This window comes from Rhincodon typus, chromosome 5 (genome assembly GCF_021869965.1).
Source record: "Rhincodon typus isolate 14 chromosome 5, sRhiTyp1.1, whole genome shotgun sequence".
Taxonomy (NCBI): Eukaryota; Metazoa; Chordata; class Chondrichthyes; order Orectolobiformes; family Rhincodontidae; genus Rhincodon; species Rhincodon typus.
In genome coordinates this window covers 117,649,589-117,673,204 of record NC_063336.1, presented here as the reverse complement: position 1 = coordinate 117,673,204, position 23,616 = coordinate 117,649,589, and the positions used below count along the sequence as shown (strand labels likewise).

Sequence of the window (23,616 nt, the reverse complement as noted above, 5' to 3'; positions counted from 1 at the left end):
TTGGTAACTTGCAAACTATTTGATTTAAAAATGCCATATTTACATCTTGAGGCTTCCTGTAATTTTTGTTTCAGGGATTTTTTTTTTTTGAAAAACATGTCTCCAGATTAAAAAGGCTGTAATCCCTGACCCAGGTGGATAGAATAGTGAACACTTGTGACAAACCATGACCAATAGCTTACGCTTCTGGAAAGGGCTCTGATGATATCCAGTTACTGAAGAACAGCGTGTACATATTTCTTCCCTTGCACACGGCAGTTTCATGAGATTGTTGGTAGTTCTTGCATTTGGCATTTGGGCCTACAGTTATTTAGCGGTGCTAAATTTTGAAGAATAGTCCTATTGGATTCTCAATGTTTAACTCTGATTCCCTGTCTTCGATGCTGTTAGACCTGTTGAGTTTCTCTGGCACTTTTAGTTTTTATATTAAAGATTTAGGGGAAATTTTGTCACAACTTAATTTGCATAAATATATTGTTGGCTAACATAGGGACAGTAAATTTGTTCTAACACTGAATTGCCTTTTTTAACTTTTTCGTCATGCGCTGCCCAGTCATAGCTGGGAAAAGATCCTATACTAGACCAAGTCCTTCTTAACTGTCACTTGGTAGCACAGACTTGAATTTCATCGCTTAAAAGCAAGACACATTGCTGGAGCTCATCACTATTGTTGTTGGCCTGTTTAAACATGTTATGACATACTTCCAGGTCAGGTAGAATTTGAACTTAGACCTCCTGGCCCAGATATAGGGGCACTGCCACTGTGCCATGAAGCCCTTTGCTGAAGCTTAAAGGTTTACGATGAACAGGAAAAAACCTGAGATGACTATATTTCAAATGATTACATCAACTTCAATTCCAGGAGAAAAGCACATTGACTCAGATTGGCTGAGATTGCCATGGAGATAGCCCAACATGTTAGCTCACTACCATCTTCTAAAGGGCACTAAATGCCCATGTCTCTCAAGTGAGCACTAAAAAGATACTTACAAGCTCCCGAAGCTCCTGGGTAAAGAACACATGTACCTGTGAATATATATTGGTCATTTCTAGCAAGTAAGTGAGCCATGTTATAACCTTGATATAACAGCAGCACACTGTTGAACAATGTCAAGTGGGAATTTCAGTTTTGAAGCAATTCCAGGTGGTCCTTACTTCCCAGTTAATGGCTGCTCAACTCAAACAGTTTGACTTGCATCGCATTAAATAAATATTGAAATGAATTTATTCTCATATTTCCTGTTTTCAAGTTGTTACTGCCATAGTACTTTCATTATCTATCAATGTGTCTGAGATAAAGCATGGATTTGCTAGCTGTTTGGAAGAGACTGAGCCTGATCCTAGTTATTTTCGGAAAGCAGGAAGAAAAGATTTAGTCATTGAAGATACAGTACTTGGATAAATATGGGTGGCAAGTGAAAGTTGACAGAAATTATTCTGCTTATTAACCAAGTACAGATATGTAAAGTTTCTTCCTAGTCTATGTGTATTGTCTGGTTAAAGAAAACTGTTTTTGCACAATTGCACTGGATTCCAAAGAGCAACGATATATATGCATTTAATGCAACATGAGGTGGAGAAAATAAACTAGAATGGCGCTAGCTCAGGTTATCCCTCTTCAGAATCACTGGTAGAACAGTTTTTGTTCTTATGTTATGACAAACAAGCCACTAATTCAGTAATGCCGGCATTTTTTAATAAAATAAAAGTGCCTGCACTGCAGCAAAAACAGAAATTGCTGGGGGAAGTTACCACTTCTGGCAGTATCTGTATTGCAACCAGTTTCAAGGCATTGATGCTGCTGATTGATTGAGTGGTTGAAGCCTCTATGTCAAGCTAACCTATTTAAATAGCAATCTTAATTGACACCTTGGGATTTTTAGTATTGTAATCATCCTGTCTGAGAAAACTATAGAAAAACATTTTTGTGTGTAGTGAAGGGGAGATTATTGGTACTCTTAGTTTTATTATGAACATTATAACATCTCATACCTACACAAAAGAGCTTCAAAGACTTCACTTGGTTTCTTTGAAGCACATTTATGGCTTTCTGCATTCTGAACTTTTGGTATGTGTTTATTTGTTTCCTGCCAATCTGATTAAGAGCATCGTAATTTGGAAGTCTTCAGATGCAGGTTTAAGTATAGCTCTTTTTTTTTGGTACCCTCTTAAAAGAGTCACACTGCAGTTCTGAAAAAGTCATTCTTGATTTCAAACATTAACTTTTTCTTTCTCCACAGATGCTGCCAGACTGCTGAGTTTCTCCAACATTCTGTTTCCATCATCTGCAATATCCTTCAATCAGCTTGTCATCTTCAAGAATCATTTGTATTTGTAGCAATTAGTATTTTAATAAAAAGTTGTTTGAAATATGCAACAAGCACACTAAGGTAGAGGTTATGAAAGTTGAGCAATTAATGTGTTTTAGTGATAATTTGTGAAATGTTTCATCTTGAAAGCCCCAAAATAATTATCTAAATTAATAAATTTCTGGAGAGAAAGGGAAGGGCTTATTGGTGGCAAGCACTGTGTACTCAGATAAATGAGGTAAACATTAAACTAATTGATACACTATTGTTTTGGGTTGAACTTGCATATAAAATTTCTTAGTTCATTAATTTTGCAGCCTTTGTGTTTTGTTTATATAGAAACTAGAGCACAGGAGAAGCGTCGACAGCATCAGGCTGTATTGAGAGCAGCAGCAGTCAACACTCCCAGCATTCAGCATAGCTCTCCAGCCCATCGGTATATACAGTGTCCTACATCTGTCTCCCTCAACTTCTCTAAAGACCCACCCCAAGTCCAGCCTTCCAACTTAAGGCCTTGCTCTCTTCCAACCTCCTTCAAAGTGGCAGGTTTGTATGCAATCGAAACTTCAAGCATTTCCAAGTTTTACCCATCTCTAAAATCCATGTCCAAGCCAAATTTGTTGAACAAAGCCTTAAGCAAACACCTTTCACCTTTGCTTCACCCCAGCCTATCTTCTCTGGGGGTTCTGGGTGAAAGAAACAGCATTTTGGGATCTTCATATGACATCAGTAGCCAACAAAGAAGGCAAAATCAGAACTGAGGAATTAAAATGGCTAATCAAAAGAAAATAAATAACTTGATGTTTTCATTGCAAAAAGAACTGTACCAAAAGAGAGGGGCCAAGATGATTCCATTGTTATGAGGGTTTCTCGGTATAACATTTAATGATCGTTCAGCTTCACAACCTGATGATAGGACAATTCAGTCATGAAGCACAGTTCTAAATTTATCTCTGTTTTCCATTTCGGATCATTAACACTAATCAAGAACTACATTCCATTAAAAGTAACTTATGCTGTTTTTCATTATTGACAGAATTCCAACAAACAAACATAAGCGAAAGAGGTAATATATCACCCTGTAAAAGAAATTGTTCTTCTTTTGTGATTTCACATGTATTAATTTTTGTTTCAATGAAACAAATTAGAGAAGCATTTGAAGTAGTTGTAATTTTTCTTCAAGTACACCTATGCATTGAAAACTTAATTTTACCAATCAGAACAGGATAGTTTGCTTACAGGTTTCAATATTATCAGGAATTGGATTGCATTAGAACGTTTAACCAAGACAGAAAGTTGCAGCAGGCTCATTTGCTGGCATTAGGTTGTGTGTGTTACTCAGCTTAGTTTTCTATATCCCTGTTTCCTTATGAACAATTCGTGCTCTAATGATTGACTTATCACCACCTGGATTTTTTCAGGTGGAAGTGGCCCTGATGGTAGACTAGAATGCTAGGGCAATTCTCTCTTAACTATACTGGTAAGCCCCAGTTGAACTTAAGCCTCATCATGGAGGCATTTTTGTCAGTATCCTGTCCCTTTAAAGAAAAGATCCTGCTTCCAAGAGCTGTAAATCAATCAAAAGGCTAGCATCTCTTTAGTCCCAGCTGGACCACTGGGAGTGATTGTCACTGGAGGGACTGCACCTAACTGAGCAATACAGTGATGAATACTGTATACAGGAACAATATATGAGGCTACGGGTATTGCTGGAGTCAGTCAGATGAGCCCTGGTAAGGGGGAGGTGGGCTTGGGAGGACAGAGGGAGTTTGCCACAGAGTCCTTGTGTGGTCTACAGTGCCTGATTAGGAGGACTGTCCTCCCACCCTGTTTAACTGCCAAAGGCCTGAGGAATGGGGCCTCTAATTGGCCACTGAAGTGGACATGATTGGCCTCTGGAAAAATAAGTCATTTTGCTTGTTCTCACCACTGACTGAGCCTTGGTGGCAACAGGTTATCAGGCACAAACATAAGCGAAAGAGGTAATATATCACCCTGTAAAAGAAATTGTTCTTCTTTTGTGAGGCTCCTCTGCCTTTTGTTCTGATTCATATCTCCTCCCTCAGGTCCCATAAAAATCCACCCACAGTGTGAATGATTAACATAAAAAAGTTAGTAAGTTTAAGCTCCTAGACACATGCTATACTAAATCTAAGTGTTAATGTTCTCACCATTGATTTTTGTTTCTATATCCTTCAATCCTATTTTTGATATAGTTCCATAGCTGGCAGTGATATTCACCTGTATCTCTATCTATTGTTATGTTCTTTATGTGACATCAGAGACTGGGTGTTGTAGGAACTTTTATTTGATCCTGACCCAGTCTTCATCCACATTTCCATCAGGATACCAGGAGTGGTTACCCATATTTCCTTTTGTTTCTCCCATGTTTTTGGCATTAGAAAACTGAGGTCCATTGTCTGGCCTGAAGTATCAATCCAGATCAGAATAACCAGTTTAACACAGACCAAGGATAAAAGCGGGGCCCTTTCTGACATCTGACTTTGTGACCCCACCATTTCTTGTCTTTCATCAGTGAGCTCTGATTGATTACAGATTATAGTTTTTGAAGTCACAATTTATCACTGATACCAGATCAATTTCTTTTTGGGCCAAGTTTACCAGTTGTAAGTATTGCAGTAATGTGTGCCATCATTCCACTGATTTGGATTATCATTGATAATGTCTCAACCTGAGATGTGACCTGTAAAATATTTGAGGTGGTGTTCTGGTGGCAGAACATGTTGGAGCAGGATATAGTGCCATGCATTGACAAGTCACTGTTTCATATTATATTCACTAAAGTTGCCATTTCAGTTCATGGTTCTGTGAGAAGGACTAAATGGAAACGAGACCCTATCTGCATGGGAAAGCCACCGCAATGGGACAGGAAGTTGTTGGCATTAGAGGGTAAATGTTTTTGATGGTCTTTGTGTACTTGGCATTTACTCCCCCTACTAGATAAAGGTGGTATATGGCCTTGGAGCCTAATGAGAGAGAAATCAGTATTGTATGGAGAAATGAGTGAAAAAGGTATTCATACTTTTATAAGTTGCTGATAGTCTGCTTAAGTACAGCATAATTTGTTACTTTTAAAACAATAAAAGAATATAGCCCCATGTAACTATGATGGGTAGCTGGAAGTTTAGTCTCAGGGTGATTTTATAATAGTCATTGTCAAATTCTTCAATTTTCTTCGTAGCATTCTTAGATATGGAAGTTGTGAGAAAGGAATTTAGAGGGTTGCCAATGTAATACCTCTATTCCAAAAGGGAGAAACGAAGTGTCTACAGACCAATCAAATTGACTGAATGTACTATTGAAGGAAATAATGGAATCTATTGAAAAGTGCATAATCATTGTCTGTAAAATTTTGAAAGGAGTTTGCTGACATGACATATTGAAAATCATTCATAATATTAAGAGTGTGGCAGTATAGATGGAAGGTGGTCAAAGGACAGAAGCCAAATAATAGTTCATTCCACATTTTTCCAGTATGGACATGGCATGTTATAACATTGCTTTTCCTCACTTCCTCTCTACTTTTATCTTACTCTCTTCTTGATCATTCCTTCTCACTGTCTCAAAAAAGGATTCAGACTCTGGTATGGCACATCAAGTAAAAGTTTGTTACTGACAAAAATGGGAGTGTAACTAATTGGTGACAAATATTAAATGGGAATGTAACTAACTGATGATGAATATTTCAAATGGATGTAGACAGTTCAGTAGATTCAGCAGTTAGATGTCAGGTGAAATTTTTGTGTGGAGCAAGATGCAATATATTTTGGGAATAAGAGCTTAATGGTTAAAATTCAGAAAGGAGAAAGCAGTAAGACTTTGGATTAAGATGTAGAAATTTTAAAAACAAATTTAAAATTCAAAGGGTTTGAGTACAAAAGCAAAGATACTCGAAAAGGAAAGTTGCGAAGTGCTTGAAAAATGTGAAAAGGATATAGGGATGTGGCAATGATGACAAAGGCCACAATGAAATAAGTGATGTCCTTCCATGCTGTAGAATTGTATTTCATGAAAGCAGGAAACGTTATGCAAGTTTTGCAGACATGAATTTTTTAATTTCCCATTTTCCCTTCTTAACATTTTGCAACTGAAACTGCACACCCCTTCAAACCTGATGGTAATACTGTTTCAGAGGCAATAGAATACTCATAAGAAAAGATATATCAAGTGTTAAGTTTCTCTTCATGAGCTGTATGACCACTGACCGAATATGTTGGTAGACTATCTACTTTTTGATGTCCATTTAGACTTCTGTGTAGGAAAGTAATTGGAGTAGCCTGGTGAGAAAGCCCATGCCTAAATTTCTGTCCTGTCCTGTGGAGCCATGCCTACCATTCACTCACCGCTGCACTGTTGAGAACATTCTAATATGTTATTGTTGTTTGCTTGTTGTGTCATCCAGGAAAAACCTTTCATTCTAGCCGTCAGTCGTGCAATGCGTTGAAGTGCACAGGTTTGATTCAATTTCATCTACTTTGCCTTGGCTCTGTGGTAGAGTTGTTGCCTCTGAGTCAGAAGGCTTTGGGTTCTACCTTCACTACAGCACTAAAGCACTTTATCTGGGCTGACACCTCAGTGAAATATTTCGCTGTCGTTTGGAAAAGAGGTTAAAGAATGTGTTTATCTTCTCTAATGGACTTTAAAGCTGCTGTGATGTTTTCGAAGTGCAGTGGATTTCTCACCATTTCCTAGTCAACAGTTATCCCTTAACCAGTGAAACAGATGATCTGGTGGCTTGTTGTGTTAACATTTACTCTACTTTACACAAATTGGTTATCACATTTATTTGCACCACAATTGTGAATATGCTCTAAACATACTTGGCTGTGAAATTCTTTGGGATGTCCTGAGATCATGAAATGCATTATATAAATGCTATTTATCACTCAGTTGCCTGACTATGTGCAGTAGAAACTGGGAGCTGCCCACAACATTTGATGGATAAATGGAAAGTTGGTTTATTTCTGGTCTTTGTTATGTAGATCACTTGGCAATGAAGGTTGCATGGCAGTTGGTCACTGGTGCTATCTTGGACACAAGTGAGAGCTATTTAGAAGAAAGTAAGTCAGAAAGTCATGTAATTGCCGTTAATTATTTTTTGTTCCGTATTAGTAAAACTATAAAATAATCCAGGCAGAACTAACTTTTCATAGATTTTAAGTCATTCATATTGTACTTTTTGAAGATTACTTTCAAACCTGAAGGTTTTAAAAATTAATGTACAAATGGTGAAGAAAAGGTTACTTTAAATATTATTTAAAGTAAAATCTTCAAACTGATATCCTCTGCCTAATTTACTTCATTGTGCATCACACTGAGCACCAGCATATGAGTGATCAGCTGAAGTGCCCTCCTTGTATAATTTCCACGAGTCGCTTTGATTGATATATTGTTATAGCATGGGAGACTACATATAATGAAAGATTAGTTCATTGTTAACTTCATATGATGCATGGTCAGGAACCAGCGGCATGATTGCCACTATACACCTGCCAGAATTATTCCACTTAGTATTTCAAACCTGATTAATATAATAATGTCATATGTACAATGAATGACTAATAAATCCTTCCTTTTTATAACCCAACAAGCTTTCATCAAGCAGTTAGGGTATTTACAAGCCAAGAAACAGTTGACCTGTGTTAGTTACATGATCATGTTGAAAACCTTATAAATTCAATTTGATATAATTGTAAAATCAAACTTAAACCTACCTGGGATAGAGTAAAAATGAGCTCCTTACACCAAGTACTTTCATGCTTGAAGGTCCAAGGTGGCAGAAGAGATTGTTTAGGACAAGGCAGGAAAATTTTACACTACTTAATATGGTCAGTATGCTCTAAATATGGAAGTATTGCATCAATAAAATAACCGAAAACTTTAGTTACAACAACATAGTGATGGATGAGTGATTGCTATAAAGTTTTAGTTCTAAATCACCTCTGAGTGAACCCAAAGTTGAAAAGATTGTTTCGTTTGGACCTGCTTGTGCCGACTTCCTATACATTCACTTGAATGGTTAAACAAAGAAGTATAGAGAATCTTGGAGTATCCATATATCCAAGAAAATTAATTATTTTTTTAAAAATAGCATTTTTAAGTAGAATTTACTCTAAAATGGGACAAAAACTTCTTTTCCTTTGAAATAAGCAAACCAAGTCAATTAATGTTAAAAGAACATTCAAAATCAGCAATTAATAACAGCTTATGATTTTCTAACAAGCTGGAAATGTAAATGCTTATGCCAAACACAGTTGAATCATCATTTAATTGTCATACTATATGGTGGCGATGGTGTCATGAATAGAGAACAGGTTGTCATCTAAGTTTCAGGATAACGTCACTGGAACCTGTAAGCAAACATAATTTTTGTTTGAAATTTCTTTCTTCAAACAAAACATTAAGTGTGGTCTAATTAATACATGAATAAGATTTATTTATTATGAATTAATTATGACTAGCAAAGTTCTCTGAGGTTGGCTGAAATCCCAGGGGCCGTATTTGTATTGCTTCTACTTTTGCTCAGCATGGATAGTAAAACGCTTGATGTAATTTTCTTGGTTCTTGTGATTTACCACGTTTTGGGACCAGCTAAATTGGACAGCAGAGTTTTTTGTTGTTCCTGGACTTTGCTGTGTCCTTGTACCTTGGACTTTTGCAAGAGTTTTGAAAGAAACCCCACTCACGCCAGCTTACTCCTTTCAGGTCATATATCGTACTTTTGTTTGATTGGATTTCTTTTCAAAGATTTTGAACATACAGTATTTGGTTCACTGACTTAATTTTGTATAAGGTATTATGTTGGGATACTAAATGCATACATTGCTACCTGTAAAGCAAGTAGGTGGAAGGCAGTTGTGAAATTTACTCTGTATAAAAATTATCACCTTAATAAAAACATTTCAATACATTTTTATACGTATGGCTGGGGAATTAGTCTTAGTGCTGATGCTGACAGTTCAATGCAGATACTAATAGTCCAACGACAATTTCAATGCTGAAGTATTGTCTCTTTGCATGAAATAACATATGATTTTATTCAGTAAGTCTAATTTTCTTCTGCTTAACATATCCCATTCCATTAGGAGGCTATTAGAAGAGTACATTCTTATCTTTTGTCACATTGCACTTTACATTAGTATTACTTTGTGCTGCTTGTTTTTGTTGATATATATCTATCACACTTTTACACTATTAGATAGCTGTTTGCACTTTGAGCAGGGAAGTGAATAATGGGACCATATTCATGACCTCTGAATTTCAGTATCAGCATTGAAAATTTGTCATGTGTTACAGCAGTTGCCATTAGACTGAACAGTAGGTTAGAACAGTAAATGGACTGCATTGAAATAATCAGCATTAATATGTTTGTCTTGCGTCCATTGCCCAAACAAAAATAATGAATGGAAGTATGTGTATTAATAGTTGTGGTATTCCCAAAATTTGTTTCAGTAGCTTCAGTAGAAATGGATCTGAATCAGCAAATACTGATTGCACACCATAAACTATATCTCTCTCCAGTGCAGGGTAGATCCATACTTGAGATTTAGAAACACTTTTGAGTAGAATTTTAGCATTTTTTCTTTACTATGATGCATGTGTATTTGGCAAAAGTTTGATACTACGACTGGGTAGCTCGTAAACATTTTGGAGAAAATATCTTATTTAGGATCTTTACCAGAATTGAATTAATTCTCCCATTCTGAACTTCCAAGCATATGTTTTTTTTCTTATCCCAGTGATAGGTATGCTGGAAATGCAAGGATTGATCATGCTTTATTGTGCCACTTAATCTCTGTTGCAATTGTTTCTGTAAATTTCCAAGAGACCGCCCCCCCACCACCTCTCTCACACCTTCAGTACATGTACAAGTCCACTTGAATTTGAATATATTACACAAGCAAGCTTTAACTATACATTTTTACTCAATATCATTGAGACTTTTATGATTGTGTTTACCAGTTAGTTGCCAATTTTCTTGGTGTGTTTAAGCCATTTTTGTCTTGGTGATGTGGCCAATAGCATTATTTATGACAATAAAATAAACCTTAAATCCTGAGAACAAATGAAAACTGGAACCAGAACCAAAACAAATCAGATTTTCTTGCAATAGAAGATAGTTTTATGATATATCTAATGGAAGATTGCACATTTAAATTGTTTCATTTGGGATTTGATTTTGCTTTGATTAACAAATGGAAAAAAAAATCCAACAGTTTGACTTCAACATTCTATTCACTTCTTTCTACATGTAAAATTATCTACTTTATGCTGAAATGACTTAAATAGTTTATTTAAAACAACTTTTTTTTTTGATTTGTCTATACTTCAACTTATTCTGGAGGGATCGTTTAAGAAATGTGGAAAGTTTATTTGAGAAGTTGTATTCTTGACTCTGTCGTATAAAAGATACAATTTGATCAACCTTCTTCAAAAATATTTGCTAGCCAGTTTTACTCAACAGGCCTAGTCTTTTATTAATTACTTTTTCGTGTTTGGTATGAGCTCAGTCACTTTTTGCTTTGCATTGATTTAATTTGGCAAATTGTAGTAAATTTCATAACTTTGAGCTTTTGTTCCTTTCTAATTAATTTCTGTTAAACGTTTGGTTCCTGTGTGCCTGGCTTGCCAAATATGGCAGTTTACCTTATATAAATATGTGAGACTTCAGAATTATCTATATTCAGAAAGACAACTGAGCAGTCCTAAAGCAGTGTAGTATTCTCAGATTAGAGATTGCAACAGTAGCATTATCCCAATGCTGCAATGTATGTGGCCAGTGACAGCAGAAAGAAAAATTAGGCATTAAATCTTTCCACAATCCTAACTTTCATGGAAGAAGTGCGAGAGCAAAATACTATCAATTCTGAAAGAAAAACTGAAAGTGCTAGCAATACTAGTAGGTAGGAAACATCTTTGGAGAGAGAAACTTTTTCTAATTCATCTGTAAGGTGATAAGCAAAAAGCTATAATTTTATCTATATCCACGCATGCTGTCAAACCTGCTGAGTATTTCTAGCATTTTCATTTAATAAGTGTTTGGTTACAATTCATACCTTCCCTCTGATAGTTCAATGATAATTGGAAACATGTCTCTAGTTACAAAATGTTTAAACATTTCACATGAATGGAATTTTTACATAAACCAAGCTTTTTTCGTTATATATCTGACTCTACAGAAGGAGCCAGAGATGTGTTAAAGATGGATGTAAAGAGCATTAAATGTTTTTATTAAATAATGTTTTAACAGATTTTGTAATGTGATCAATAATTTATTATTTAACGTTGAAGGGGATTTTATATTCTGCTGATAGCTGTTTTACTTTAGCTGTTTACATACAGTTATATACAGTGGCAACAGTGCAACAAAGACAAACAAAATTAATGCTTTATCCCCTATGTTTACAAATATTCCAGAATATGAATTATGTTGCTTGGAGAGTTGGTGGGGAGTACAGGGATGAAATGAAAGAACTGTTTTTGGCGCAGGAGACCTCGAAAATGATTCGGAAAGTACAAAACATAAAATAACATGCACAGCCTACAATAAAATGAAGAAGATATGACCACTTAATCAAATAACAAAAGTGACATAAATCGGCTTCTGTATTACAGAAGGGTGACAGTTATGCTGTTATCAATGATGGAACTACGTTGTAAGTAAACACAGTCAGGGAAATGTTGGAAAGCATTAAATTTGTTTGTTGCAATTTGTAATTTATCCTCCTGTTTTCACTTGAAGAAATGGTTATCTGAGAAAAGACTTGGTGTTTTATTGTGAGTAGTACACATTTTCATGCCAATTACTTTTTTGTGTAATTTGAATGTTCTTGCAACCTTTTTGTCATTCGTGTGGAGTTTGTGAAATTACCTCAAATGTGTGTTTTTGGTAAATAAACTTTATTTATATGTTTTTGAAAAAAAAACTTTCTCTTGAATTGTTCCCTTTTTTCATTCTGTTTATGTTTCAACATATGATAAATTACAACTACAAAAGCACAATTCTGCAGATTCAGTACGTCTAAGAGCATAAAATGCTGGAAATATTCAGCACATTGGCCAGCTATTATCTAGAGAGAAATAGAGTTAATATTTCAGGTCAAGTTTAACACAACTGGCAAATTTAGATATGTAGTGGTTTTGAACAAGTTGCGGTGGGTGGGTGGTGTGAAAAAGGTGACAAAAAGAATAAAAGGAAATGTCAAAAAAGTGGCAAAAAAATAGAGTTCATGGCTTGGGCTAAAAGGAGTGATAATGGGATAAGCAAATAAACGAAAGATGTGTCTTGAAGAGGTGTGAATGACATGATGATGAATATGACCATCTGAAAGTGAGGGAAGAAAAGAGAAACTGTAGAAGTGAAAGCTTCTCATCAGCCTCTATCAGAAATCCTTTCTGTTGAGGATGATTCCTTCTAGTGGATAGCCTTCAGCTTTGGAATTGTAGATGGCTTACAAACCTTATTTTAACCTTGCAGGCTGTCCCAAAATGTGGACATATTTGTCAGCTGGCAGGCGTTGTGATGCTCAGGCATCCACCCCCTCTTTCTATCTGTCTTTCTTGGTTCTGTTTCAGGGCTACTCTTGCTGATTGGAAGGTCTTGACAGCTGTTGTGATGATTAAGTTCCAATTCAGTCCTCATTCATACATCTCTTCCATATGTTGATGTTCATAGTATAGACCTTCAAGGAAGCTTGACCGTGGTCTTTGAAACATTTGTTTATCCCCCTTGTGAACGGACAGTCTGACAGGAGTTTGAGTAGATTACCTGTTTAGGCATTCTGATTATGACCCCCTCTATTTCAGGTGATGTGAGATTATCATTGCCTTTCTACTCAGAATATCTGCCTCTTGAGTGCTCACATTTGTTCTTTTGTCCTTCCTTGATTTGCAAGACCTTTTAAGATAGTATTGATAAAGTTGTTCTAGGGTCCTGATATTGCACCTATCAGTCCAAGCTTCACTTTGGAGAAGTTTGGAGAGAACCACTGCTTGGTAGACAATTGAATTTAGTGTCAGGTCTGATAACATGATTCTCAAAATCAAGTACATAATTTGTCTGTGGCTGAGCAAGCACATTGACTGTCTTCATTCATGTCAATTTTTGTGATCAATAGCTTTCAAGATACAAGGTGAGGAACATTTTCTAACCCTTAACCATGCATGTGGCAGATATTGCTGTGAACATTATGTCACGAAACATCATCTTACAAGATTGGCAGCTGCCACTGAGTGTCTCCCTGGTCAAGCCCCATTGGCTTCAGTGAATATAACAACTATCAGTTGAAGTTCTGCAAAGTGAACATTAACTTGAGTATCAAAAACAAAGTTGCTGGAAAAGCTCAGCAGGTCTGGCAGCATCTGTTGAAGGAAAAAACAGAGTTAATGTTTCAGATCCTTCAGTTCTGAGGAAGGGTCACCGGATCTGAAACGTTAACTCTGTTTTTTCCTTCACAGATGCTGCTAGACCTGCTGAGCTTTTCTGGCAACTTTTTTTTTGTTCCTGATTTACAGCATCCACAGTTCTTTCATTTTTTTTTATTAACTTGAGTATCATCAGCATCCTGTAGTTCTGTCAGAGAAGTACTTGTTGTTTTGGTTGAGGGCTTCAAGTTGAGGTTGAAGAGTTTGCCATTAATGTGACTGTTATTACCACACACACACTTTGGTGAGTTTGTCTGTAGTCAGTTGCAATATTATTGCAAGAAGAATGGCAAATCGTGTGGGAGCAATGACATGCCCCTGGTTGCTGCCTTTTGTTGACAAGAAAGAGGCCTGTGGTGGAGTCAGTTTATAGTGGTGTTATTTGCATATTTGTGAACTCATCTGGACATCTACATAGCTGGAGCACCTTCCAAAAAATGGCATGCCAAAGACTTTGTGAGATTGAATAAGGCAGTGTATGAAGGATTTCTACTCTGTATTTTTCATGACATTCACTTGTAAAGATGAAGTCTGTTATTTCTTTTCTGTGTTGGAGGACATGAGGAGGACAACTACTACAATTGGCAGAAGGTTAAGAAGGAGCCGAGCTAAATCTTGTCCAACAATGGACAGCAATGCTATGCCCTGTGGTTACTATGGTTTGACTTAGCTCCTTTCTTGAAGATTGTGATCATCCTGGCAAGTCCACAGTCAGTTGGAATTTCTTCATTCCGCCAGAGCTTCACACATAGGCCAAGTATTCAAGAGATCAGCTTTGTTGTTTTCGTCTGACTTTCCTAGGACTAGGGATTATTGTTTAAAATTAAGGGACTGTGTTTTTAAGACAGATGAGGACTTTATTCCCATTGAGGGGTCATGAATTTCTGGAATTCTTCCTCAAAACCCGGTGAAAGCAAAGCCTTTGAATACTTTAAAGGCGGAGGTAGATATAGACTATTGATCAGGAAGTGAAAGGCTATTGAAGATAGCAGGGATGTAGAGTAATCAGATCAGCCATCATCTTATTGAATGGCAGAGCAGGGTCGAGGGACCAGTATTGGATTGTATTGCACCTATGTCTACTTTACTAATGAATAGACATTACTGACCTGACAACAGAATTCAAATTCCACAGAAAAGGGACTCACTCATCAGATAGCAAAAGTTGGAAACGAAACCCCACCATTTCAATGCACAGAGGGTTTAGAAAATTCAACTCCTTGCTAGCATTTATTATACATGTGCCCTTTTCCAAGACAGCCAAAGAGATTTATACTCCAACATCAGTAAGGTCCAAAGATAGAAAGACTTTCCTCAAAGACCTGTTGGAGTATCTGAGAAGACACTCCTCAACACTGGCTTAAAAGAGCCCATTGTAAAGCTACTCAATCTGTACAAAACTTCCATTGAATTTTGGTAACTTCAACTTTTTACTGTTTTTTTTTCTTGTTTCTGTTTTGTCCTTTGTTTTCAGATGGCAGCTGTTCATTGCTCGGCCATTCACTGCTCCTCTAGAAGAATAATTTGTTTTTATCAGTCCCATTCTTGCTTTGGTTTAGCAGCATGAACCATTCTGTCACTTAATCTCTTCCTTCCATCAATCTTTCATAGGCTTCCCATTTTATTCTTTCTTCACTCTTGCCCTTTTCACTTCCATCAAGCCTATTGCATTTCTAACTTTCCCCGTTTTGATGAAAGGTCCCAGACTTGAAATATTGAGCTGCAACTTCGCAGGAGTTTGGTAATTAACTGGGGAGGTGGGGAGACTGGTAAGGCAGGGAAAGGCCCATCAGGCAGGGGATCTGCTATCTTTGTACCATTATGGCCTATGACCAACAGCAGAAATCTGTGGCCATGTGAATCAGTTAAGGGCCCAGTTAAAGACATTATGCTCCAAATATAGGTGCTTGTATTAGTCAAAACTAGACAGTTGTGTCATTATAACAGGATGCTAGTCGGCCCTTCAAGTCTATGGCAGGGAGAGAGAATGTTTTATGTGATAGGTGAATAAATTGTATTGATAAACTTCTTTGATCTCAATTTTCATGCATCAAATTCAATTTCGTTCTCCCATTAGTAATTATGTTAGTGCACTTATTCCCCTCATGAATGAAACAGATGTAGAAAAAAGGGATTCCACCGCTATGTAGCTTGGGCCTGAATTCAGAACGTAAAGATTAGGTAGACATTAAATTCAAAACTGAATTGTATTGAATTCTTACTCTTATGCAAGAAATCAGAAGTGCAGTGAATTTTGGATTTCAACAGTTTTGTAGGAAGTTTGCAAGGAATTATGAGAGTTAGTCACTTTATGCAGCTTTTCTGCACTACCTTGGGTTTGTGTCAAAATATTTCATAAGTAAGACCTTGATTCTACATCACTTTTTTTTTCTACAATTAAGGAAGGAGGGGTTTTAACCTTGATCTTCCTTGGAATTGTCAGAACTGAAAACTTAGTTTCCTGTACACTGTGATGATGAAATGGAGAGAACAATCATCAGGGCATTACAAATTATTGATCAAAACTATTTTATTTATAATTGAATTATACAGTTTGGTAACAAATGATGAAAGCTTTCTGATTGGCTTTGAGAAGGCAGTGCACTGCGACAATGGACATGTTGGCAAACCATTGACAAGAGGGTTTGGGTGGAAATAGTTGGTGGTTTCTGATGCGTACAAAGCTAGAGATGACAATGCTACTGGATTGGGCCAATGTAGAGACTGTCAAAATTACATTTGAGGTTAAAAAAAAGTTTTACTTTCAGACAAAAGGAACACTCCAGAATGTGAAAAATACACTTGTATGATGAGTAGTTAAGCAGTTGTGGTGACAGATGGAAAATGTAACTGCTATGATTGAGAGATAGCAAGGACTGCAGATGCTGGAAGTCAGGATCAATACAGTGTGGAGGTTGAGGAACACAGCAGGTCAGGCAGCATCAGACGAACAGGAAAGTCGACATTTCGGGTCAGGAGCCTTCATCAGGGTTGGGGAGGGGGTACCTGCATCTCCCTACCACCACCCCACCTGCTTTCGCTCAACATGCGCCCCCCCCCCCCCATTTATTTCTGAGCTCCCTTCCCCCTCCCTGGTCATGATGAAAGGTCCTAACCCAAAACTTCGACTTTGCTGTTCCTCTGTCACCTGACCTGCTGTGTTCCTCCGGTCCATACTGTATTGACACTGGTATGATTGACTTGGTATTTGTATTTTCCTGATTACGTTCTTAAATTTTGTTTTATGACACAGCAGGGAATTTAACAAGTAGTTTATAGAATTTTCTCCAAGTTAATTGAACACCATTCTTTCCATTTCTGATGAAGGGTCTAGGCCCAAAACGTCAGCCTTACTGCTCCTATGATACTGCTTGGCCTGCTGTGTTCATCCAGCTTTGCACCTTGTTGTCTCACCATTCTCCTCAAGCCCATTTTCTCTTGTCCCATGTTCTAACCACGAATGGGATTCAAAAATACAAGCTAGAGCTTTCCTTACAGCTCTCTCCCTCAAACTTGGAATTATTCTTGTCACTATTTCGTGATCCTAGTGTAACAGCCAGAATTGATTGCCATATTTTAACTATCATAAAATCATTGCATAGCATAACAAAGAACATACATGTAAATAAGTAAACACAGGATATTAAACGTAAACAGGCTGGTTAAGTTTGTGAAAGGTAAATTAGAAATGAACGTCAGTAAAAACTTTCTCCAAACATGATAAATGCCTGCATTAATATGCTAATAATGCTAGCGGAGACCAGGAATATTTAAGATGCATTTACAGTTTGGCTTGATAGTTCCTTAGTCTACATTATAATGCATAATTGTTGTGAATAGCTTACATACTATACTTGTGACAACTGGCCTTTTCCTATCCTTGCATTGTAGCATGCAATACATTTGAGGCATGAAAGGATTGTTTGTTTATTTAGTTTGACTACACAATTATCATCATCCTTTTCAGTAGGCTATCTTCATTTATAAAATACAATAACCATTACTTTTTTGTATACTAATAAAAGCTGAAGAGATCTATTACTTTCTCCCCATCAACCAAATATTTGAATGGCACTGTGACTTTATTTTTCAAACCATGTGCTTGTTTGCCTTTTCAGTTAGGCAAGCTCATCCCACATAAAGTCACAGCCATATTCTTTCCTGGAAATATCTTTACTTTTATGAACTAGATTTCAGGTCAAGCCTTTCTAAGGGTGATCAAATTAAGTAACTTAAATGCTACCTATGACCATCCAAGAAACTAATTAATTATGCTGGAACCAAACTCTCCAATGAGCCCATATTGTTGTGCAGCATTCCTTTGATTTGGCTTGTAGATGTAGACTTTTTATTTGCACCAGCTTTAATGTCAGTGAAGAAATTAAATAAATATTATTTGGATTCTCTACAATTGACAGAGGAGACAGGATTACATGGTTTGCTTCTGCATTTTGTGAGTATACGGATATGTCTTTTCTCTATTAATGCTTTGCGTTAAAAAAAACACTTGATGTAATGCCTTTCTGGATTTGTTTTTAAATAAGCCCATGGCTACCTATTTTATCCTTTTATTTTTCTGTTAGATGTGTAATCTGAAAATGGTAGTTCCTTTAGAACAGGAAGAAAAGAAATTTGAGATTGATTGAGCATATAATTCAAAAACAGGAAATTCCTGTTTCAATCGTTCATTTCTATATTCTGATGTGTTTTCATCCAAAAAAAATCCAGTTATCCTAATAGCTTTTAATTAGTTTTAAGATTATTTTAATTTTAGGGAAACTTAATTTTTGCCCTTTAGGAAGAAATACAAGATTTGATCTTTTCGATTAAGATTTTGTTCAGAAAAAACATTGAAAGGGCAATTATTATTTTGGATTTTATATCTAAAAGCATTGAATACCAAAGAAAGGAATTGCTAATGAATCTAACCATTGGTTCGGCCACAGTTTGAGTACTCCCTACAACTCTAGTTACAGAAAATGTGTTTAAATCACAGGAAAGGTTTACTGAGACTATGCATCAATATCACAGTCATGAACAATGGCAGTTGTGATTTTAGTATAGCTGTTTCAGTGCTGTGGTGTCAGAAAGCACAAGGAAAATAAGATTGGCAACAATTTGGGAGGCTACAGGATCTTCATAGAAGATGTGAGATTCAAGATGAGGTGCAGTTCACCTGGATGTGCTGAGGGTCTTTTTTTGTATATAAAAAAGATAGTTTCTCAGGAAAGCGAACCGTTTACAATAACGTGAAGGGCTGAAGAAATAAGGTCAAAACAGTCAGGTGTGTCTGGCAAAGAGAGAACACGTATAGTTGACACAGAGATATGGGTTTAGAGACAGGACAGGGAGAATGCATGGTGCAAGTTTGAGAGTGAGCAGGGGATTTTGGTTCCCTTAGTCAAGCAGGCAAGTAGTTGTATTGGAGGCAGTTCAGAGGAGGTTCACTAGATCAGAAATGAGAGGTGACCTATGAAGATAGATTGCACAGTTTAGGCCCACACTCCCTGGAGTTTAGAGAATGTGAGGAGACCTAACTGAGGTATATAAGATGCTAAAGGGGATCGACAAACTAGACAGAGGATGTTCCCTGTGGGGCAATCTAGAATGAGAGGTTGCAGTTTTAACGTAAGGGGCAAATTTAAAACAAATGAGAAATTGTTTCTCTCAAAGCGTTGTGAATTTGTAGAATTCACTAACCCAGAGTGTTGAGGACACTGGAACATTGAGTAAATATAAAGAAGAGATAAAGTGATTTTTAAGTTAGTAATGGGTTGAAGGATAATGGAGAGCAGGCAGGAAAGTGGAGTTGAAAGCGAGGTGAGATCAGCCATGTTAAATAACGGAGCAGGCTAGAGGGGCGAACTCCTTCTCCTAGTTGTTATATTCCTTTATTAAGGACTGCTGAACAGCATGTCTCAATCTTAGTGACAAGGATTTATGAACTCCTTGCAGTGGTTTTGGGGGTGATTCCATTGAAAAGGGGATTAAGCCTATAGTTGGTGATAATGAACTTTATTTTGCTTTTTGTGATGATTTTGAAGGCTTAGGCAGTTTTTACAGAGGAATATGAATCTCAGCAGTACTTGATATAATCCCAGCAAGATTGGGTGATGAGCAGACTTGAAGGGCTGAATGGCCTATTCCTGGTCCTATATCCTATGTTTATATTATTGGCAAGATGGATATACATAAATCGATGACCCTTATATTTGTAAAAGTGAAGATTGGAGACATGTAAGGGGGATGATCAGATGGCCATGACCAAGGAACTTTTCTGGAGCTGATGGCATTAAAGGTGGAGGTGAGGGAGTAATTGAGGGAAAGAGGATCTATGGAAGTATTGTGACAGTTTGACAGTGCAACTGTAAATGATTGGGGTGAGCGATTTCTTTCTGAGGAATGGCATAGAGGAAGCAGGGTTGGAATGGAACTGGGTTCTGCAGATATCTTGGCTTGTAAGGAAGTCGACTGGTCAATGTTTAAGGCAAAAGGAGAGAAGCCCAGGAGAAGAGTTTATAGAGCTGGAGAGTATATCATACAAAAAGAGTTGAAACAAGTCTTGCAGATGCAATATACAAATAGGATTTTAAAAGACAGATGAGAAAACTTTTAACAAGGCAAGATATTCTGATGGGAAAAGCCAGAGGATGACATAATCACATTGGACATTTTGCCACCCCAATTATTGATGGCGCAAACAATGAAACTTTAACAAGTGGTAAGGCACCACAACCATGAGCCAAGTTCGAGTAAACCCTAGAGGTCAGCCCAGTCATTCAGATACAGTCATAGGAACAAGGACATTTTTTGTGAGTGAATGAACATTTTAGGCAGACAGGTTATTTAGCATGCCAAGGTGGGCATGTATTTATAGTTGGGAAGATGAGGATGGAAAGAAGAAGACTGAATTCAGCCCTCCACAGCAGCACTGACTGTGAAGAGCAATGAGGCAGTTGTGGCTCAAAAGGAGCATGATGCAGCTTCAGTGGGGTCTTTTGAGATTGCCAAATAAGGGATAGCTGTGTGATTATTCAAGGAGAATCCAAAACTGGGATAACTGCAGAAGAATAATAAACAGAGTAGTTGTTCAGGCTGGGAATTGTGGGACAGAGGAGAAGAAAAGGAAGTGGTGTGACATATAGTTACATGAAGGAGCCACACGGGGTGAAGTCTACATTACTAAATTGATTTTTTTTTGTTAGAGGAGAGATCAATAACTTCTGAAGCTTTTATTTCATATCTATCTTTTAACAGTTTCAATCCCTTTTAAGGGACAAAATATTTAACACAGTAATGGAGCAAAAGGCAGACAAGTTGCCAGAACCTGATGACCTGAATCTAATGTTATTAAAGGAGGTGGCTACAGAGATAGTGGAGGCAATATTCTAAAATATTCCAGAACTCACTAGATTCTAGAAGTTTTCAGCAAATTGGAAAACCACTAAGGTGATGCCACTGTTCAAGAAGGGAGAGAGACAGAAAGCAGGGAGCTATAAGACAGTTAGCCTAGTCTCTGTCATTGGAGAAAATGCTGGATCCATTATTTGGTAAGAAATAGAAGGACATTTAGAAAATCTTAATCAAACTGAGTCAACATGATTTCCTGGAAAGGAAATCAAGTTTGACAAATTTGCTAGAGTTATTTAAGGTATATCAAGCAGGCTGATAAAGGGGAGCAGATAGATATCGTGCATTGGATTTCCAGAAGGCATTCGATAAATGGCACAAAAGCTTATTGCACAAGATTGGAGTTCATGGCATTGGGTGTAATGGACTAATGTGGATTGTGCATTGATTAGCACAGAATTCACAGTCAGGATTACTGAGTCTTTTTCAGGTTGGAAAGATGTAACTAGTGGAGTGCCACAAGGATCAGTCCTTGGGCCCAAAATACCTATTATTGATATTCATGACTAGCCAAAGGTGGCAGTGTGTAATGTATACAAGTTTGCTGATGATAAAACAATTGGTGAGAGACTATGTTGTGATGAAGGTATAAGGAGTCTACAAGGAAATGTAGATAAGTTTAGTGCGTGAGCAAAAACTTATCAGATGGAGTTTAACAAGGGAAAGTGTGAGGTCATGCACTTTGTTAGGAAAAATTAAAAGACAGATGTTTTTAAATGGAGATAGACTAAAAAAAAGTGGAGTACAGCAGGATGTTGTGCATGAAAAACATATAGTTAGCATGTATGTGCAGCTAGTAATTAAGAATGCAAGTTGAATTTTGGCCTTTATTTAGCCTTTTTGACAGAGCACTGTGTGCAAATTTGCTTCTCATATTTAAAAAAGGATAAACTGGCAGTCGAGGCAATGTAAAAGAGATTCACTAGGATGATTCCTGGGCTGAAATGATTAAATGATCAGGAACAGCTAAACAGGTTAGTCCTTTATTCATTAGAGTTTAGAATAATGGAGGATGATCTTATTGAAACATACCTGATTCTGAGGGGTCATTACAGAGTTGATGTTAAGAACATATTTCCACTCATGGGGAGTCTTGAACTAGTGCACACAGTTACAGAATAAGTGGGCACAGTTAAACCTGAGATGAGAAGGAATTTATTCTCACAGTGGCTAGTGAATGTCTGGAAATCTCTACCCCAGAGAGTTGTGGAGGCTAGATCGTTAGAAGTATTTGAAGAAGGGGTAGGTAGACTTTTGAAATATCAGGCTACGATGAGCTGGCATGAAAGGGGACTTAAGGCCTGGGGCAGATCAGCCATATATGGTAGGCCAGGTCCGAGGGGCTGAATGGTCTACTTCATTTATTGCTTATGTTCTTAACTTATCTTGCTTTACTTAATCTGCATTTTATGTTCTGAACTAAATTGGCTCCCATCAGAGTTTATTTGGCATTCCCTAAGGACCAGATTACCGTTTTAGGCAGATCAAATATTTCCTATGAGTTTTGGCTTGATGTAAAGCCTTCACATTGTTCCGTAATGAATTTTCTGCCATAGGGACAGACTTCTGTGAAGGATAAGAGGTGGAAGTTGAAAATGTTCCTGACTCCACAGGAGTGTTTTCATTAAGGAGCTTCCACCCTCTATGTTTTAAATTCAGGGGCTTAGGGAGAAGTATTGAGTTTGGCCCTTCGTCTTCAGAGGCTAAAATGAAGATGCAGGGGATGAAAGGCCACCGTACTCGGTCTGCATCTGCTTATCAAGACATCAGTTCAGTTCTAACCATGACTGCTCGACCCTAAACACCTCCTTATCCTCTCATCTTTTCTATGCACCCTCGTCTCTCATTGATAGTTAAGCAATTGGGAGGTATGAGATTCATTGTCAGCTCACATGGCAGCATTCATTGTCCCTCCCTAAGTGTCCAGACGGAAGTTAAAAATGAACCATTCAGGGAAGTCTGGAGTCTCATATAGGCCTAACCTAGTAAGACCAACAGATTTCAATAACAAAGCAGCTTTTCTTTTTCAACAAATGGTTACATGGTTGACATTAAGCTAGCTTTTTTAATTCCAGATTTTTAAAAATTGAATTCAAATTCACCATCTACCAAGGTGGGATTTGAACCTATGCCTCTAAAACATTAGCCTCAGGTTCTGAAATGTTAGCCCAACAACTTTACCACTACACCATCACCTTCCCAAATTAAAATCCCTACATGAAATTTATAACACAGAAATAGATCGTGCACAACAAACCCCTTTGTCTCTATCTTCCATATAACCCATAGTCCTTATGCCATAAACTGGTCTGTTAGTAACTTTCTTAATTCCTTCTCTCCCTCAACCACCTGTTTAACACGTTTGTAAATGCTAACATCGTTTGTGTTTTAATCACAAACACGAGTCCATAACCTCTCAATCCACTGTATGAAAGTTTGTCTGTTTAAAAAA

General features: G+C 37.2%; 1 protein-coding gene across 5 annotated transcripts in view; it reads left to right on the top strand.

Annotated features, from left to right (window-relative positions):
* The window catches only part of agbl5 (AGBL carboxypeptidase 5), a 116,117-nt gene that overhangs the window by 65,110 nt on the left and 27,391 nt on the right, over nt 1-23,616 (top strand). Inside the window, exons 12-14 of one of the 5 annotated variants that reach the window (XM_048596855.1) lie at nt 2,649-2,855; nt 7,313-7,390; nt 11,748-12,207. The exons of 1 other annotated variant lie outside the window; for it this stretch is intronic. In XM_048596855.1, the coding sequence (XP_048452812.1) occupies nt 2,649-2,855; nt 7,313-7,390; nt 11,748-11,794 (332 nt within the window). In that variant the 3' untranslated portion in view covers nt 11,795-12,207. Of the gene's footprint in view, nt 1-2,648; nt 2,856-7,312; nt 7,391-11,747; nt 12,257-23,616 lie in introns of those variants that run through there. 3 more of the 5 variants (XM_048596853.1, XM_048596856.1, XM_020512682.2) reach the window with 3 other exon arrangements.